The sequence below is a fragment of the Balaenoptera musculus genome, chromosome 21 (assembly GCF_009873245.2).
Source record: "Balaenoptera musculus isolate JJ_BM4_2016_0621 chromosome 21, mBalMus1.pri.v3, whole genome shotgun sequence".
NCBI classification, from domain to species: Eukaryota; Metazoa; Chordata; class Mammalia; order Artiodactyla; family Balaenopteridae; genus Balaenoptera; species Balaenoptera musculus.
Genome location: NC_045805.1, coordinates 29,130,534 through 29,145,655, shown reverse-complemented (window position 1 = coordinate 29,145,655; position 15,122 = coordinate 29,130,534). Strand labels below are relative to the sequence as shown.

At 35.5% G+C, this 15,122-nt stretch overlaps 1 protein-coding gene across 1 annotated transcript in view; it reads right to left on the bottom strand.

The window, feature by feature from the left end:
* The window catches only part of KCNU1 (potassium calcium-activated channel subfamily U member 1), a 135,168-nt gene that overhangs the window by 93,560 nt on the left and 26,486 nt on the right, over positions 1-15,122 (bottom strand). Inside the window, exons 9-11 of the mRNA XM_036838630.1 lie at positions 14,458-14,549; positions 11,863-11,973; positions 116-221 (exon numbers count right to left, since the gene is read on the bottom strand). Of these exons, the coding sequence (XP_036694525.1) occupies positions 116-221; positions 11,863-11,973; positions 14,458-14,549 (309 nt within the window). The remainder of the gene's footprint in view (positions 1-115; positions 222-11,862; positions 11,974-14,457; positions 14,550-15,122) is intronic.

Below are 15,122 nucleotides of genomic sequence, written 5' to 3'. Positions count from 1 at the left end.
CGTATTTCCCCCAATTCAAGAGTCTGGAGTAATCCTTTGGGAAGAGCAATACACACTATTGTCTTAATTGCTGCAGCTTAGGAAAATGACAAGGAGGAAAAGAACTAGATCTCACCGCAACTCGCCTCAGATCCTCCCACTTCAGTGCAGATCCAGAAATGAAAGTTGTATAGGCCATGTAGCACTTAAATATGGTTTCCAATTCCAAAGAAGGAGGAACCCTGGACAAAGAACATAGTGCCAGATACGGAAAAAGAAGATTGGCTTTGGTTTAGAGATTGTTGTAGTATTTAGTGCATTTAATAAAAACTCTAATCTTCTCTTGGAAAACATCCATCCTCCATTATTAATCCACGTCCTTAGGTGATGTAGATACCACTAGCCTAATTCCAGAAATGGGTCTGAAGCTCAGGGGTAATCAATCACAGAGACATGAAAAAATACAAATCCGATTAATGCAAAAAAAAAGGGGGGGGAATTACTAAGAACAAAGAAGTTCAGGATCAATGAAAACATTTCAATTATTCAAAAAGACATAGCATTCTAAAACAACTATGAATTTGATAAAATAGCTTCTAAATATACAAAAAATTTTAACAAAACAAGAGAAATAGATGAACCTGCCACTGTAATGACAGATTTCAATGCATCTCTCTCAATTACTGACAGATCAAGGAGAAAAAATAATCATCAAGTTTGATATTTATAAATTCTGCAAACAATATTTAGGATATCTAATTTAAAATTTTTTCACCTTTATTGAGGCAAAACTGACAGTTAAAATTGTAAGATATTTAGTGTACAACATGATGATTTGATGTATGTATACATTGTGAAAGGATCCCTCCCATTATTTAATTAACACATCCATCACCTCACATATTTACCTTTTTGGGGGGTGATGACATTTAAATTCTACTCTCCTAGCAAATTTCAATTATACAATACAGTGTTATCAACTATAGTCACCATGTTTTACATTAGATCCTCAGACTTTATTCATCTTAAAACTGAAAGTCTGTATTCTTTTTACCAACCTCTCCCTATTTCCCCCAATCCCCAGACCCTGGCAAACCATCTTCCTACTTTCTGTTTCTATAAGTGTGGCTTTTTAAAAAAATTCCAGATATAAGTGACACCATGTATTTGTCTTTTTCTCTCTGGCTTATTTCACCAGCTTATAATGCCTGCCAGGTTCATCCATGTTGTTGCAAGTGACAGGACTTCCTTCCTTTTTTAGGGCTGAATATTTTTAGGGCTGAATGATATTTCATATCATTCAAATATATATACCACATCTTCTTTATTCATTCATCCATAGATGGAAACTTAGGTTGTTTCCATATAATGGCTACTGTGAATAATTCTAATTTTCCTCAACAGCACAAAAATATTTACCAAAATGATAATTTACTTGACCAATAAGGAAAGCCTCAACACACTGCAAAAAAAAAAGCTGCTGTACATATAATGACCTCTGATCACAGTACAATTAAAGTAAAAGTTAATAACAAAAAAATTTAAAAATATTCATCATAGTTGGAAATTTTGAAAAACAGACTGCTAAAAATCTCATGAGCTATGAAGAAATTATAATGAAGTTTATAAAATTCTTAGAAATTAATTATGTGAAAACACTAAATATCTAAGTCTTTGGATACAATAAAAGCATGCTTTAGGGGAAAGTTACAGCTTTGGACATTAATATTGGAATAAACCCAAAGAAATAAGAAGAAAAGAGACAATATACACAAGAGTGCAAACAGTGAAACAGAAAAGAAAAATAAAAGAGAGAAGATGAACAAAAACAAAGGCTGGTTCTTTGAAAAAAAAAATCACTAATATAATAGGCAAAGCTGTAGTAAAATTGATGGAGAAAAAGAGAAGACAAAAATGACTCATAATATTGAAAGAAGATAAAAATACCTACAGGCAAAGTAGAGATGAAAAATAATAATCAAAGAATACAACAACCAACCAAATGCAACAGCTTTTAAAACTTAGACAAAATAGACAAATTACTAAAAATAAATCTTACCAGAACTAACTCTAGAAGACTATTAAAGGAAATGAAGTTTAGTTTAAAATCTCTCAAAATGAAACAAAAATGAACAAAACACATACATAGACCCACACATTAAACAAAATTTTTAAAACCACCAGTTCTAAATGGTTTAGCAGGCAACTTCTACTGCACTTTCAAGCAACAAATAATCCCATTTTTATACAAAGTCTTTCAAACACCTTAAAAATAGAGAATGGTCCCCAGCAAATATTACAAAGCCAAAATAACCATTATAGCAAAACTATTAATTTAATTCACCACATTAACAAATTAAAAATTACACAGCCACCTCAGATGCAGAGAAAAAATTGATTAAAATATCTTTTCACAGTTAAGAAATAAAACTCATGGTATGTTAGGAAGAGAAAAGAATATCCTTAACCAAATAAAGAGTATCTCTAAAATAAAAAGGATGGCCTTAGTGGGAAAATATTAGAAAAGTTTTCTTTAAAATGAGAAATGAAGAAGAGATACAACTATTGCTTTTTTCTCAACATTATATTTGATGTCTTAGCAAGAGCAATAAGAAAATAAAGATACACTGTACACATAAGGATTAGAAAGGAAGAAATAAACTCTCTTTATCTGAACTAATATGATTATTTACATAGAAACCCCTAAACACTACAGAAAAATAAGTAGAGGCTAATTTAACAATATGGACGAATGGAAGATTAATATACAAAGGTCAATTCTGGTTTTTCATACCAAAAGCAAACAAGTAGAAAATACAATAAGACACTATTTCAAATATGTCAGAAAATATCAAGTACTTATAAATATATATGTCACATATATTTATTACATATATACATATGTAAAATTACATAATATATAATAAACATCAGCAAGCCTGGGAAATTATACAATATTATTGAGACACTAAATGAGATCTAAATAAGTAGACAACCATAGTATATTCAGAGTTAGAAAGAATTTGTAACACAAAGAATCAATTTTAAACCAAAGTTTCAATTAGATTCCTCCCATCAATTTCCACAGGGTTTTTCATAGTTCATGGTAAAATGATTATAAAATTTATATGAAAGATAAAGGGCCAAGAAGAGCTTGTCAACTATTGAAAAAAGAAGAGCAAGGGGGGAAAACCTGCCCTAAGATATATAAGGATTAATTATGAATCTTTAGCAATTAAAAAAGTATAGTATTAGTGCAGTAAGAGATAAATTGATTAAAAAATACACAGAATAGACCTATTTATACTGGTAGCATGTCAGATCAGTGAGGGGAAAAGGGTTTATTCAATAACTAGCATTGATAAAATGGTTATCTATGGAAGAAGCTGAAGTTTTATTCATGCGTCATGCCATAAAAAAACAAATTCCAGTATAATTAGAGATTTAAACATCAAAAAAAAATTAAAAATTCTTAATAGGAAATGTAATTAAATATCTTTTAAATATTGGGATACGGAAAAATTCCTAAACAAGAACCAAAAAAATCATTAAATACAATTGAAATGATTGAAAATTTGAACTATAATATTAAAAACTTTTGAATATCAAAATACTTCTAATACTCAGTGAAAAGACAAGTTATAAACTGGAAAAATATAGTTACAATTCAGATCACTGATGAAGAGTTAGTGTCAAGAATACATTAAGCACTCCTAGAAATTAAATAAGAAAAACCCCACAAACAATCCAATAGAAAAACAGGTAAAATGCATGAATAGGCTTTTCACAGAAAGAGGAAACAAGTCTAGCTAATAAACACGAAGAGAAACTACATACTTAGTGATAAGAGGCTATAAATCAAAACCATGATGAGATTCCACTTTACACTGATTCCACTGCAAAGATTAAAAAGTATGACCACGCCAATTGTTAGAAAGAATGTAGATGTATAGCTACACAAAGTCACTTACACATTGCTGATAAGCTTGAAAAATGGTGCAACCACTAGTAAAAAAATGATACTATCTCTTAAAAATGAACATTCACATTCTTCACACCATTAAACCACCCTCCCCCCCCACACACATACACAGACACTCTTGCACAGGTCCACTAAGAGCCACACAGAAGCCATGTTAATAACAAAATTATTTCCAATAGAAAAATCTAGAAACAATGCAAATCACACCAAGAGTGGATAAATAAACTAAGGTTTACTCTGTCAATGAAATATCATATAACAGTAAACAACTACAGCAACACTCAGAAAAATGAGTGTATCTTAGAAATATAAAATGAGGAAAATCTAAGTACCACAAGATTCCATTGGTGTGATCTTCCTTCTGTAAGTTAAACATAGCTAAACATTTTAAGACTGTACATAATTGCAAGAAAACTATAGGAGAGATAAAGAATGATGATGATGTACAAAACAATTGAGAGAAGTATGAAATGTGGGTAGGATCATATAGTTAGATATGGGTTCTGTCCTAAATTTTGTCTTGATGGTGAGTTCATGTACTGGTGCTTAGAGCATTATTAAAAACAGCTACTTACAAAAACAAACAACCAAAATGTGCTTATGTATAAGTCAAGTACAAAGGCTGTTGTAAGAATTACGATAAATCCAATTCTAATTTCCCAACACTAAAGAAGAAAACTAAATCTAGTTATGTCATCCCTCTGCTGAAAGTCCTCCAAGAATTCAGAACTGACTTGGAGAAAAGGCAACTTCCTTAAAGCCAAAACCTTATAATAGACTATACAATACTTTTGTTATCTGGCCCACTATCAACTGCAATATTTGGAAATTCTCTGAACTTGTCAATCCTCATGAGTAAAACTTCCCCTATTCCTTTAAAACATATGTGAACAAGTGAGAGCTTTGCAGGTTTTCATATATTAAACATCACTAGAGCTGGGGCCTTTGTTTTCAGGCATAGTAAACTAGGTAATTTCAGCCAACCTTCTACTAAGGATATATAAAAATGCTGGACGAAATATAAAAATATCTAATAAATCATGAAAGACATAACCAGACCGTGAAGAATTTCCAGGCCAAAATCTAGAAGAAATCTAGGTCTTGGAGGTTAAGTCCAGTCCCCCCACCCACCAAAGCATTTAGTAATTCAGAAGATACAGCTACCAAACTGAGCTAACATTCTGGTGATGTCATAAGGTAAGGGGTCCAAAAACTTCCAGCTCCCCTGACACACAAAATGAAGACTTTAGTAACTCCTCCAAATTTTAACCTGGCATAACAAAGGTATGCAGGCATAGAAGAAGTGTAAAATTGAATAAATTAGTTTTCAGATGTACTTTCATTCTGAGTTTGTCACCTGGGTAGTACAGTGAACCTCTAGCGTTGAATTTGGATTTACGTGGTCCTAACGCACAAGTGCCCCATTGTACTTGGAAGAAGTAAATAAATATCCTCTCTGGGGGCTTCCCTGGTGGTGCAGTGGTTGAGAATCTGCCTGCCAATGCAGGGGACATGGGTTCGAGCCCTGGTCTGGGAAGATCCCACATGCCGTGGAGCAACTAGGCCCGTGAGCCCCAATTGCTGAGCCTGCGTGTCTCCGCAACAAGAGAGGCCGCGATAGTGAGAGGCCCGCGCGCCACGATGAAGAGTGGCCCCCGCTTGCCACAACTAGAGAAAGCCCTCGCACAGAAACGAAGACCCAACACAGCCATAAATAAATAAATAAAATTTAAAAAAAAATCCTCTCTGGAAGAATGTAATATTTTTCTAGGCTACAAGTTATTTCTATAAATATTTTTTAATAGAAGAATAAGCACATAATCTAAGACAAAAAAGCACACAAAGAAAAGAAGATACTATGTGTAACAACCAGTGGAAACAACAGACAAGAAAAACCAAAGACTTAAGACACTGAATTATGGGACACAAACTACAACATAATTATGTTTATTTTACTGAAATAAATAAAAGGTAACCTTGGAAACACAAGAAACTATGAAAACAGAGAATATTTGATAAAGAACCAAATATAAATTCCGGAACTGAAAAACACAATAACTCAAATTAAAAACTCAATGAATGAGTTTGTAAATAGATTAAACACAGATAAAGAGAGAAGTAGGGGCTTCCCTGGTGGCGCAGTGGTTGAGAATCTGCCTGCCGATGCAGGGGACACGGGTTCGAGCCCTGGTCTGGGAGGATCCCACATGCCGCGGAGCAACTGGGCCCGTGAGCCACAACTACTGAGCCTGTGCGTCTGGAGCCTGTGCTCCGCAACAAGAGAGGCCACGACAGTGAGAGGCCCGCACACCGCGATGAACAGTGGCCCCCACTTGCCACAACTAGAGAAAGCCCTCGCACAGAAATGAAGACCCAACACAGCCAAAAATTAATTAATTAATTAATTAATTTTTTTTAAAAAATGAGAGAAGTAGGAACCTGGAAGGTAGTTCAGAATAAAGTATCCAGAATGTAATACAGAGATACAAAAAAGAGGAGAAATACAAAACAGAGGGTAAGAAATATATTTGGCACAGTAACAAAAGGACTAACATACTTATAACTGAATTCCCAGAAAAGGAGGAGAAAGAACATAGTGACAAGGGCAATATTTGAAGAAATTATTGAGAATCTTCCAGAAATGGTGGAAAACACCAACCCCGAGACTCAGGAAGACTCATGAATACTAAGCACAATAAATTATCAGAAATTCAAAACTACACACATCATAGTAAATGTATAACATACTTTCACATTAAGTACAATACATAATTTTTTTAAGAAGATAATTCATTAAAGAAGATAGTTTAACAGACTTCTTTAACAGCGACAACAAAAGCCAGAAATCAACAGAATAATACTTTCATGGTTCTTAAGGATAAAATGCAGCAGCTTAGAACTCTATATCCATAAAATTATCTTTCAAGAATGAAAAGAAAATAAAGATGTCCTTACATTAAAAAAAAAAAAGAGCTTGTCACTGGCAGATCTGCACTTAATTTAGGATAAAAATGGCCAAAAAGAAGCATAATAGAAAATAATAGGAAGAAGAATATGTATATATTAAATCACCTTACTGTATACCAGAAACTAACACAACGTTGTAAATCAACTATATTCTAATTTAAAAAATGGGCAAGATAACAGCCATTTCATAAGAGGGAACCCAAATGGCTTATACATATGAATATATGCTTGGCCTCATTACTAACCAGAAAAATGAGATTATAAACCACAATAAGATACACTGTCTTGCAAAACACTATCCCAAAGAATGGCTAAAACTAAAAAGACTGACGTTTCTAAGTGTTAGGTAGGATAGGAAGCTACATTTCCAAGCGGTAGTAAGGCTGTATGGTGAAAGGAGCTCTCAGGGCTGCTGGTGGAAGTGCAGACCAGAAAAAGCATTTTCAATGACTGACAGTTCTGTTACAGGAAGATTTACTACCCTGCAATTTAATGCCTGGGGATCAGGACACATATATAAGAATTTTCAAAGCAACATTCTTCATAATAGCCAAAATTGAGGAGAAATGTCAACCAACAGTAGAATGGATTAAGAAAAATTGTGGTGTATTCATATAATGGAATGCTCTACTACACAGAAATGAAAATGAATAGGTACAGCTACACCCAGCTGCAACAAGGATGAATCTTACAAACACAACATTGAGGTAAATAAATTTATATTCCATTTATGTGAATTTAAAAACAGGAAAAACTTAAGTATTCTAAATAAACACAGGAGATAGGACAATTAATAAATGTAAGATATAAAGTCAAAATCATAATTATCTCTAGGGACTAAAGATTGGGTTATAATTGGGGAGGGTTTTCCTGGGGTGTTGGCAACAGAATATATCTTGATTTGGGTGGTGGTTACATGGGTGTTCACTTCACAGTAATTCATTTTAATGTATATTGTAATTCTATGTAATTTTCTTTCTGAGTTATAATTTGGGATAAAGAGTTTTAAACATACTGCTTAATTATTACCTTGCTATTTTAAAAATAAATGTTAAGTTCTAAGATATTTTTTCTATGCTCCAGTGACTCCTGTGCAACTCTTGGGAATTTTTCACTCAACTTTTGTTCTTATGAGATTATTTAATGCTGAAAAAGTTGGAAAATATTTATTGCTATGCATGTGATATATCTATTGCAAAATATTTAATGATAGACATATAAAAAGCAGGCGATCATTAAGTACTGGAAAAAAATTTGAGGAAATGTACTGTTATCAAAGACCAACATTTATTAGCCATAATGATATAAACACTGTCGCTGTAATTACAAATTAGAAGATAACTATAATGGAACAACTGAAGAAGGGAAAGTGGTGCAGAGGGCTGAATAATATATATCTGCAAAATATCAGGTGATGAATAAATACTGTGTACAACTGAGGAGTCAAAAGAGTGATAAAACATAGATTTAAACTTAGAAGAAACAGTTATCTCTGAGCAGTAAGACTGGAAAAATAGGAAGGGGTTAAATATTTGGTGATAAGTGTTCTGCTATTTGATGTGTAAGTTATGTTCATATATTACTTTCTGGAATAGTACTATCTTCTGGATTCCTACACGGATCTGCCCCATCCCTCAACAACTGCTGAATTAGGTGACCCTTACATCAGCGGTCCGCAACCTTTCTGGCACCAGGGACCGGTTTCATGGAAGACAATTCTTCCATGGATGGGAGGCGGGGCGGTGGACGGCTCAGGCGGTAATGTGAGCGATGGGGAGCGGCTGTAAATACAGATGAAGCTCCGCTCGCTCGCCTGCTGCTCACCTCCTGCTGTGCGGCCTGGTTCCTAACAGGCTGCGGACAGGTGGGGTGAGGACCCCGGCCTTACATGTTATGACAACGTGCCGGTGTGTACATGATTTTCATTTACCCTGATCAGCATTATTGTACCTTTCCAATCTGAGAACTGATATCTTTTTTTCAACTCTAGAAAGTTTTCGTCTTTTCATTTGATTGTGAAAAACTGCACATATACAAAGTGTATAGGATGTATGCATTCAATATAAAGAATAATAAATCAATATTTATGTACCCACTCAGGCACAATAACAATACAAATTACTCAAGGAAATAAATATCTCATCATTGTTCATTGTTGTGTATTCTCTAAGCCTAGTTATCTGGCTCTTCTGGATGTTTTGACAGCTATATAATATCAATTTTTTTTTCTGTTAATTTAGCCATAGTTAGTTTTCATTGCATGCTACTACTTATCCTGAATTATAGAAACATAAATTAATATTTTACCTTTATGACATTTCAGAACATAATATCTTGGATATTGTTTTGCTTTAAATAATAAGCAAGTAACCAAAGAAAGAAAAGTGTTAATTTCTGTATCAGTTCCCTAGGTTTGCACAAAATCTGGCACAACCTTTGTGGCTTAAAATAATGAGTTATTATTTCTTGAATTCTCTGTTTTGACTGGGCTCAGCTCAGTCAGTCTTCTGCTCCATGCGGTTTTGTTGGAGACATGACTCTGTTTAGCTGAGAGCTCTAGTGGGCCAGAACCTCTGAGATGGCATCACTTACAGGTCTGTTACCTCAGCTGGGCTTCTGGAGGAGCTGGCAGCTGAAATGGGCCTCCTCCCCCTAGAGGAGGAGGTGAACTTCTTACATAGTGGTCCAGGGTTTCAAGACACTGAGCGCAGAAGGTAACAGGCTCCTTATGGGGTGGTCCTTTAACTGGCTCAGTCATTTACACATGTTTCATTGGTTAAAATGAGTCAAAAGGCCAGCCCAGATCAATAGAAGGGAAGCTAGAAGACTCCACTTTTGGTGGGAGGAGGGAGAATATGTGTAAACATTTGGAAGGGGTTTCTGGTAGCCATCTTTTAAAAAACAATCTACCACAGTCTTCCCTCTGCTGAATTTTATTTCTCAAGTTAAGTCAAAGGCCAGCACAGGTTTATTGAGAGGAGCAGCATGAATGTACAGTAAGGAAAGGTAATGTGAACCTCTGCACCAAAGGAAAATCCACCGCAATCACAGACTCTGATAATTGCTTTAAAGCAAATAAATGGGGTGATGAGATAGGAGGATTAGAAGACATTAATTTAGATAACTTGGCCAGGGAAGGACTCTGAGTGCTGGGAGATGAAAATAAATCAGTCACATAAAGCAGAAGAGCTTTTGAGCAGAAAGAACAGACCAATAAAGTAGCCTTTACAGAAGTTCAGGAGAGACAAGATAGGAACTTTGAATAGGGTTGTGAGAGCGGAGACAAAATGGTAGAATTAGGATTTATGTAGGAGATGCAATTGATGATGATGAACATGTACACAGGGTTTGAGGGAGACAGTAAAGTCAAAGACAACGCCTAGTTTTCTGTTTTAAGGACCGGCATTGATGAGGTCCCACTTGCTGAGACAGGAAAAGCTGTTTCCTTTCCTTCTTGTTTTTTAATTTTTAATTTTTTAATTTGCCTTGTGAGATGTAAATGTTGGACATTAAATCATGAGTTTACTTTTGAAAATGTTGAGTCTGAGGGGTCTTTGAAACACTGGGGTGGAAATACCCAGTAAGCAATTAGTTGTGTGACTATGAAGCCACAGAGAATGTCTAGTGGGGGACATCAGTTTTGGAGTCTTCAGAGTATAGACGTAATTGACAAAATTCTAGATAGACATTTCCAACATTTTGTACCATTTAAGAAATTTCATTCATTACCTCGACGAGTACCTACAATAACCTACATTAGGCTATGAAAATACATCAGCAGATAAAAGAAGTTACTTTCCACACATTTAATGATTTCCTCTTTGTCTCAGCTGGGTTACAATTATTAGCCTCTTATCACTGGTTTAAGCGCTTTGGTTTTGGTTTTGTTTTGTTTTTTTTTACTATTTTTTAAGTAAGAATTCAAGTAATACACAAATTATTGAACAGACAGGCATGACAATGATTCTGAAGAAGAACTCTTGGCTGTCTGTCAACAGCACCATAAAGAAATTCAAAATGCTTACTGGTTATCTTACACCTGAGAGCCCAAGGTAACGGTGGGTTGAAGGTGTCAGAATGTAAAGAGTGTACAGTGTTCAACTACGAAATGCGTGAAGGCCGAGGTGATCCGATAGGCAATCCTGGATAAAATCAAAATGCCATTTCATATCTGGGTGACTTATTTAGTGAGTGACGTCTGGATAACGGATTGACCATTTGGAAAAAAATAAAGAAGTTAGTTCCCTACACATTACACAAAGTCAATTCCAGAGAGCTTAAATATAAAACATTTCAATATGAAAACCTAAAAATGCTAGAGAGATAGTTACTTAATTCTAGGACACAGGGGTCTAAGAATGTCAGAAAAGCAGAAAGCCAAAAGGAAAGAGTGGATGGATTACAGTCCATGTAAATAGGATGCTTCCGTATTCGATTTACAACAAAAGTATGCATAAAAATTAAAAAGCAAAGGGAGAGGAAAAAATACTTACGACATATGACACAAAGCAGCTAATATAAGAATATAATGAGTGCTTAAAAGTCAGCAAAGTAACAGAGGACCCTCCTCATAGAAAAGAGGATAAGAGAAATGAAGAGCCACTTCAAAAAAACCACGAACCATCAAAACACACAAAAATTGCTCAATCTCATTAGGAACCAAAATTGTAAAATAGAACAGTTAGAAACCATGTTGCCTACTTAAAACTCTTTTTGTATTAAATAGGCATTTCCCAGTGCTTCACTGGGAAAAACATCTGGCAAGATATATTTTCAGAGGTTAACTCTGGTCATGAACTGCTTTTTCCTTACTTATTGCTTACTATTATTTCCGAATTTTAAAAATTAATACCGCAAGGGCAATTTTCTTCCATTACAAATATTCACACGTATTTCAAGTATTCCCTGCCCACGGGTCATACAGATACACTTACTCTCCCAGGAAAACAATCTCAGTATTGATCTCCCCTGCCTTATGGCGGAGAAAATTCCTCAGGAAAGCCGTCACACTGTCCACAGTGATGTTTCCACAGACCACAATGAACCTAGAAAGTGAAAACATGGGAGGTGGATCATCCCAGGAACAAAAGTATCTTCCTGTCTAGATTTAGAGATGGACAATTAGCTTAAACTTAGTTTGAAATAAAAGTTGGTATTTGATACCTCATTGTAGTTTTGATTTGCATTTCTCTAATGATTAATGATGTTGAGCATCCTTTCATGTGTTTGTTGGCAATCTGTATATCTTCTTTGGAGAAATGTCTATTTAGGTCTTCTGCCCATTTTTGGATTGGGTGGGTTGTGTTTTTCATATTGAGCTGCATGAGCTGCTTGTATATTTTGGAGGTTAATCCTTTGTCAGTTGCTTCGTTTGCAAATATTTTCTCCCGTTCTGAGGGTTGTCCTTTCGTCTTGTTTATGGTTTCCTTTGCTGTGCAAAAGCTTTTAAGTTTCATTAGGTCCCATTTGTTTATTTTTGTTTTTATTTCCATTTCTCTAGGAGGTGGGTCAAAAAGGATCTTGCTGTGATTTATGTCATAGAGTGTTCTGCCTATGTTTTCCTCTAAGAGTTTTACATTGTCTGGCTTTACATTTAGGTCTTTAATCTATTTTGAGTTTACTTTTGTGTATGGTGTTAGGAAGTGTGTAAGTCAGAAAGAGAAAAACAAATACCGTATGCTAACACATATATATGGAATTTAAAAAAAAAAAATGGTTCTGAAGAACCTAGGGGCAGGACAGGAATAAAGATGCTGACGAAGAGAATGGACTTGAGGACACGGGGAAGGGGAAGGGGAAGCTGGGACGAAGTGAGAGAGTGGCATGGACATATATACACTACCAGATGTAAAGTAGATAGCTAGTGGGAAGCAGCTGCATAGCACAGGGAGATCAGCTCGGTGCTTTGCAATGACAATGACGTAGAAGGGTGGGATAAGGAGGGTGGGGGGGAGACATAAGAGGGAGAGGATATGGGGTTATATGTATGCATATAGCTGATTCACTTTGTTATACAGCAGAAACTAACACAACATTGTAAAGCAATTATACTCCAATAAAGATGTTAAAAAAAAAAGTTGGTATTTGTTCCACCTAGATTTTAAACTTAGAAACACCAAGGACTGCATCTCCAATATACAAAAGGAGCATCAGATTTCTGTAGGGAATGATTCCACACATTTGAATTACACATAGCTTTTCAGGCATTTAAGGATAACTATCGTAACTGCTAGATTTTTCTCGGTTATTTATAATTTATAATGGAGTTGCACGTGTGTTAATTTCACTTGATTTTCCACTTGACTCCTGATTGGCTGGTGTCATCTTTTTTCACTGAGGAACGACTGAGCTCAGAATGGCTCACTGATTTTCCCATAGTCAAATACTATGGCTGAGGCAGCACCAGAATCTAGGTTATTTCAGTTTATCTTCTGCATCTAAAATTATCTAGTATTCACAAAAAAAGTGAGTCCAATGGAGAGACAGGTCCACAAATCTATGCATGCAACTTCTATGTTGAAAAATAGTTGTCAATTTCCTTAGGTTTCATATACATAAAGAAGCTATTTTCCTCCCATTAGTCATGTAAGAAAACTGAAAGCGTAATTTTAGCCTAAGTTAAACTTATATTTTCCAGACCTCATTGGCCTATTTAGCATGTGTGAGATGAACTGGGTTAGACTTTGGCTTATCTAGCTTATTTCATTGTTTTCAATATTTGTTTTTCATTCATTTCATTTTGTTACCTTCCTCTTCATACTCCTGGATCAATGTTGGTTTTTATCCAACTGTGTTAAGACATCACCCCAAAGGAGTTTATCTCCACTGCGCCTCTTTCCTCTACAGCAGGTAAGAGACTAAATAAAAAAGAATCGCTTTGAATTTAAGATTTCCAATTCCTTATCTTCTTCTTAGGTATGAAAAATCATAATGGCAATGGAGGTAACACATATCCACAGAGAAATAGAGTAAAAACAACTCCAAATCCACTTCGCTCCCGGGAACAAACAGCTGTGGCATGGACAGACAGGTGATCTGTGAAGGACTGGAGGACAGGCTGAAGCCCCTCCTCACTCTAGCAAACCTCTTCCCATGGATGAGCTTTAGGGGAGTTTGGGCTAAGACAACAGAATTGAATTATTTTAAATTCGAACTGTGACTTTAATTTGATCCATTATGTAAAGTTAGCCATGAGTCAACCACGTGGTTAAAATGAGTAAGACAATCAGTAATGGATATAAGAGAACAGTCTGAGATACGGAATGTACAAATATTGGCACAATCAGCATGTGACACCGAATGACAACATATCTGTCATTCTAGTTTATTTAATCCTCTTATGAGCATCTAGATGGTAGTGTGTATCGAGTAGCAAATATCTTCTCATGGTATTTATTCCAGCACGGCCCTCTTTAGTGAATGAGGACCTTGCAAATATATCCACCTAGGCCAGGCAATAGTGTTTCGAAAGAGAGAGTGACTTAGTAGAATACCTCAAACTGTAGAAATTATACTTGAAAGCTACTTACTTCTTTCCTTTGACCACTTCATAGGAACTGGTGTATTTCCTCTTGTTACCAAAAAGTTCCACCATTTCAGGGACGTAGTTCGCAAACAGAACCTAAAATGATCGGCAAATAAAACCTGAGGTCTCATTACTTCCAAGGATACTCCAAAATTCCAAGATTACAAAGGAGAAAGCAGGTACGTAAAACTTTCCCTCTTCTAAGAAAGGCATGACTGGGAACTGTGCTTTTAAAGGGAGACCAATTTTCTTCCTTACTTCGGCCTTTGGATTTGGTTAAAATTTAATAAAATGCTTTTCATCCTTCAAAAAGATGAAAGCAAAGACAAGCAGTAAGGCAACCTCCCCACCCATTTTGTCCTCTCATCACTTCTAACTGCCCTTCTGACTCTTTCACTTGATACTATTTGGGGCTTGGGGAAAAAACAAAGCATATGGGACAGAGTAGGGTTAAGGGAAAATGACAGAAATGAGGGGATGTAACAGTGATGTGGACAGGGGGATATCAGAAAGGTAGAGTGGAGAACTCGGCCATGGTTATTAAGGAATTGACATTAAAGTCACTAAAAGAAAAGGAGGCTTCCTTTGTCCTTGACACACTCCTGAACCAAGCACAGATGTTCACTTATCTCCAGTAAAATGCTGGTTTAGAGAGAGTTTACTCATTTG